Source organism: Kryptolebias marmoratus, linkage group LG1 (genome assembly GCF_001649575.2).
Source record: "Kryptolebias marmoratus isolate JLee-2015 linkage group LG1, ASM164957v2, whole genome shotgun sequence".
Classification (NCBI taxonomy): Eukaryota; Metazoa; Chordata; class Actinopteri; order Cyprinodontiformes; family Rivulidae; genus Kryptolebias; species Kryptolebias marmoratus.
Window position 1 is genome coordinate 3,887,942 of NC_051430.1, and position 5,240 is coordinate 3,893,181.

Consider the following 5,240-nt stretch of genomic DNA (forward strand, 5'->3'; position numbering starts at 1 on the left):
GATAACTATTTGACTACATATCACTTCCAAAATGACCAGACTATCCCTTTATTTGATGTGTTTTTTCTGAATTTTTAGTTGATAGTGTGTCTTTCTCCATGAAAACGAAACCAGTAAAAAATAGGCTGTTCATTTCTTTGTAAATGAGCTAACTTAAAAAAAATCAGTGGGGGATTAAATATTTTTTCCCACTTCAACCAAACACCATTGTTGCGTCACGCAATAAGAACAGGCCTTTTCAAAGTCTTTCAAAGCTGCTCTCCACACGATTCCAGACCATTGTTCTGTACGTCTAAAAGCCCTTTCCAAGATCATGACAAACATGTAACTAAACATGCACTTTTAGTTTTGTCACACTTTATTGTGTCTAGCAAAGGGCGGTGGTGGGAGATATTTCACTCTTAGATTTTCAAAGCACAACTGCACAATGCAAAAAAGAAAATAAAAGAAAACAAGCATTGGTATTTTGTTCTGAAGGATATTTTGCTGTATACACACAGCTAAGACAGGACATACAGTAGGCAGGAAACAAGATGTTTGCAGTTACATCAGTCACAGAGGGATTACAGTGTGATAGTGTTCAAAACCTTTACTGTATTGTGAATGTACACTTCTATAAATCTATGTGTGGCCTTTTATGTACAATATATATACATTATATATTAAACAGTCTGCATTGACAAATGCAAAATCTTATTTGTACGTAACTTAAATATCACATTATTCTAATAACACTTCAGACCTGAATCTAGACACTTAAGTGTTGCATTACTCAGACGTTCTCTCTGTATTTCTAGATAAATCATCTCACTTACTTATTGTAGCAGATGTAGATCATTGCATTTCAAAAATATAATCATCAAATTTAGCATAAAAATATGTTTTAAAAGCATGTATTCCTGATTCACCTAACCTGGCCCAGTGGGTTGTTACCAGTCATGAAAATAACAAACAAGTAATACAAACTGAAGTCTTTGACAGAGGTTTGTTATGTGTGTAGCTGCTAACAATAACAGCAGTATTATTAACACATAAACAATAATAATAAAAGAAAATTCACCTTCCTAGAAAATTAGACATATTGTAGGGCTTTTTTAACCGACCAAAGCTGCTGCTCAGTGTAGTTTCTGGGAACGGCACAGAAAAGACTCTTTTATTTTACTTATAATCTTTTGACAAAATTTAAGTTTTCAGTCATTAATATGGAGAATAAGATGATTTTTTTTAAATCATACTAACACAGTAGTAAAAAAGACTAAATAATTCATTTTAGGGGAGTCATAGCTAAAATTCCAATTTGAGTGATGCTAAAGCTAACAAAAAACATTTAAAGGCTATTATTATAATTATTATAATCATTATTCTATTGACCATATGACTGTTTTGAAAGCAGCTTACATAATAAAGTGATAAATTGAGGTATTTCTAATGTTCAAGTCAAACCCTTCTATCACCATCTATCTTTAATGAAGATTGAGGCCTAGTCCATATATGAATGTTTTTCGTTTTCAAAACAGTCTCTTTTTGTTGTTTCTAAAAATATTCTCATAAACATCACCTTTTCAAGAAATGTTTGTATCTACATGGAAATGCAGACAACGACCCAAAATGCTGTAGTAACAAAGCCAGGCCTGCATGTGGCGCTGCAATGCTGCCGTAGTGCGTAATGTACACCAGAATCAGGGGACAAGACATGGAGCATGCATGTTAATCTGACAGGTCGGGTAAGAACCATAGATTTTATACTGTATATTTCATGGTTTAAACTGTAAACACAAGAAGAAAAAGATGAGCATGACAAATGCAAGAGCAAGAACCAAATCCTTTTTGTGGACTGAAGATACCGTGGGACTTCTATTTCATGTCACATTAAACTAAGAGACCAAGCTGAGTCAGTACAAATATGAGGACATAATGGTCGCTTTTCAGGCCCAGTATCCAGCAAGGGATGGCCACAGGGAAGGATTCTCCTCTTTGCAATGTTCAAAGCATATCAGAATAAATTACACACAAGTATCGGTCTTATAAAACTATTTGCATTTCCATGGTTTTTAAATTTATACTTCTTTTGTTTTTGCCTTAGATTATTTGGTGTAAAACTGAGGGGTTTTGCTCTGCTTGAACAGAAGCAATATTATTGTTCATTAGCCTTGTCTGCTCATTAAAGTAATGCAGGATACAAAGGTTTTGCTGTTGTTAAGGAATTAGAATTTGTAACATAAGCACAAGCAACAAAATCCATCTGTTGTTACTGTTGTTTCCTTTGTCACGCTCGGATCATAGGTTAGAGGTTGCTCCAAGACATCATAGATTTCAAAAGATTGGATTTGGACTGTCCACATAAAAATGCAAGGGTGGTATTTCAAGATTTTTTTCACTCTGCAACCCAGTTTTGAAAAATCTTGCTTTTGGTGGTGACCCTGCACCAATCTACAATGTATAAATCTTGTTTGTGTTTGTATTAAATGTACTGCTAAACTGCTGGTATTGCTAAAATATTGAAGGGACATCAGTTATGAACCATACTGAAAGTAGTGCAGTAATGGTACTAAGAGAAAACACATAAAAGAGCTGCAGATGTAAAAATCTTTTAGGAGGCTGAAGAGGTGTGATCTGAAAAGCCAATAACTAATTTGTCAGTAGCTGATTCAAGAAGGCTTTGATTGAGTAGTGGTCTCATGTAATTTATTCATTGCATTTCCTTTATTGTTTCTAAAGTTCAAAGATGACAACATTTGAACTGGGAGTGTTCAAGGCTGAACTTTCCAAAGGGATTACTGGGACAATAGGGTTTTAAAATATTTTGTAATTATTGAAACCTAAGTCAATTAAAAACCACTTGGCTGAGATTTTTTGCACTTTTAAAGTCAGCACAGTTCTATAGATTTACTAAACAACTTCACTCTGTAAATTTGAGCCATCATGGTTCGGACTTTAAATTCAGATAGTAGTTCTATAATTTTTCTGTGCTTTAGAGATTACATTGCACAGAGCAGCTCTGCTCTGTGGGACTCCAAACCTCAACGTTAATGTACACAGAATCAGTATTGTAGTTTGTATGTGTTTAATAGTTTCAAATGGGCCTCCAAAATTATCTCTAGCGCCCACACCTTCCTTAATCCTGCCCTGGAGTTTTTTTTCTGCAAACAACAAAAATATTGGACTAAAATAATTCTTTGAAATTGTTTTGGTCTCCACAGCAGCTAAGCTTTTTAAAATATTGTTTGATAACAATGAAAAAAAAAGTCCCAAAGACTTTCACTGACTGTCATCCAATTACATCCTTCCAGATGACTAGTTGTAGCACTTGAATTGTGAACAGACCACTTCCAGAGTTTATATACTTGTTAAAAACATAAAAAAAGAATATAGCATTTAATTCAGGTACTGTTAGTGATGTTAAATATAAATATTTACAGTATGTGATATTCTTTACTTGAATACATTTGTGCAAATCTCTGTATAGTGCATTAAGCCAATAACCAACACGTTCTAACTTACCACCAACCTGAAACTAGCACAATAACATCTGGTGGTGTTCATAAAGAGTTCTCAAAGCTATAAGAGTCCGTTCTTTTAAAGCAAACTGCATAAAGTGCTCATCTTTATGTTAAGGACTTGGCTCCACAACCAGGAAGTCAATGTGGTCCTTCTCTTTGGTCTTGAAGGCCTCTGCGATGATCCGGGCAGCCTCTTTGTGCTCCCGACCTCTCAGGGAAACACCGTTGACTTCCAGGATGACCTGACCCACCTTCAGCCGACCACAGGTGTGAGCGGAGCCTCCTTTCTGGAGGAGAGGAGGTTTTGTTAGAAGGCATCAAATCACATTTGTCTGATTGTAATTTGTTGTTACAGATAAAATGTTTGTACAGCACAGCACAAAACACGTGTCACACAGTTTAATAATAAATAAATAAAGTTTGCAGCAGAATATATTTAGCTAAAGTTTGGTATGATGGTAGCTGAGAGTCATCCCTAACTTAAGCAAACTGATTGTGTAAGATCTGTTCTTAAACATTGTTTTTTGACATTAATTATTGGGGTCAACTCTGCCTGTCTGTTAGAAAAATATTTAATAAACCAATGGATGGAATCATGGAGTGACATGCATTCCTTCAAGGAATTCATGTGTTCTCCTAAATTTGTGCATAAAACCTTTTCTAATTTTGGGAAAACTGTGCCAAACGTGTTATTTGGTTGTCAGAGTAGTTTAAGGTGTGTGTTAGCCTTTCTAAAAGAAATGTTAGTTTGATGGATGCTCAGTCAATGATTTGCTTCAATTTACCATGTTTAAAGCCAAGTTCACCATGTGCAAGTTTCTTTTATTGTGGACAAAAGCATTCATCATAGAATTCTTGGTTGTGCGCATCTCTCTTTCCTCCTCCTCTTTTAAAGCCTGAATATAACATGCCAGCACTAGTTTTCCATTCATTGTTGGACTGACACCCCTGTTGGATCTTTGTGATGTATGGGATTCTGCTGCGGAATAAAGTTGTACAATTTGACATCTGTTAAATCTGACTTTGTATAAAGTGACACAGGTTATTGTGAAGATTTTATACTACTGATTTTGTGGAGTGTGGCATATATAAGTCCTTTGTGATTTTGAAATTGCAGCGTGAGCCAACCTTAAGAGAGCTTTTAGAATTTTTTTTAAACCAAAAGCCTGTTCTTTACTAATTGTACTAACAGACAGCTAACATTTTCCACAGACAGATCAACCACAGACAGATCAACCACAGAGCAACATTATGATACAATAATGGTCCTTCTGGTATTTTTTTCTACCTATCATCCGAATAACAAAAGGAACTATGGATTTGGTCAACTAGTCTCTGAACGGAATCGACACTATTTTTTCCACGTTGAGATTGGAGCGAGGGGAACGCAGCTGTCCCAGTGGAATGGTGGCTGCTGGACGGGTTGCTGGTTCCTGGGGCTGGAACCTCATCTCTTTGGCTCCTCTTTCCATTGAAAATGTTGAAGATATATACATATTTGGTTTTATGATAACTGGATTCCTGCTGTTTGGCTGTGGAGGTATCCTGGCTTATCGGAAATTGAAAGCGATCCTGACAGCAGTTCGAGCCTGTGAGAAGCTGTCAGGAACCATGGATGGCATCTCCCGTACTGGGAACACACAGACTCAGATGTTGGGGGAGATAAGTCGCAAACTGGACGTGATTCTGACGAGAATTGCTGTTCAGCAGCGTGCCCGTGAGGAGTAGATTACACCCGGG

The 5,240-nt window shown here is 36.3% G+C and overlaps 1 protein-coding gene across 1 annotated transcript in view; it reads right to left on the reverse strand.

Annotated features, from left to right (window-relative positions):
* Positions 1-374: 374 nt before the first annotated feature.
* The window catches only part of whrnb (whirlin b), a 100,746-nt gene continuing 95,880 nt past the window's right edge, over positions 375-5,240 (reverse strand). The window contains exon 12 of the mRNA XM_017432685.2: positions 375-3,787. Within this exon, the coding sequence (XP_017288174.1) occupies positions 3,611-3,787 (177 nt within the window). The 3' untranslated portion in view covers positions 375-3,610. The remainder of the gene's footprint in view (positions 3,788-5,240) is intronic.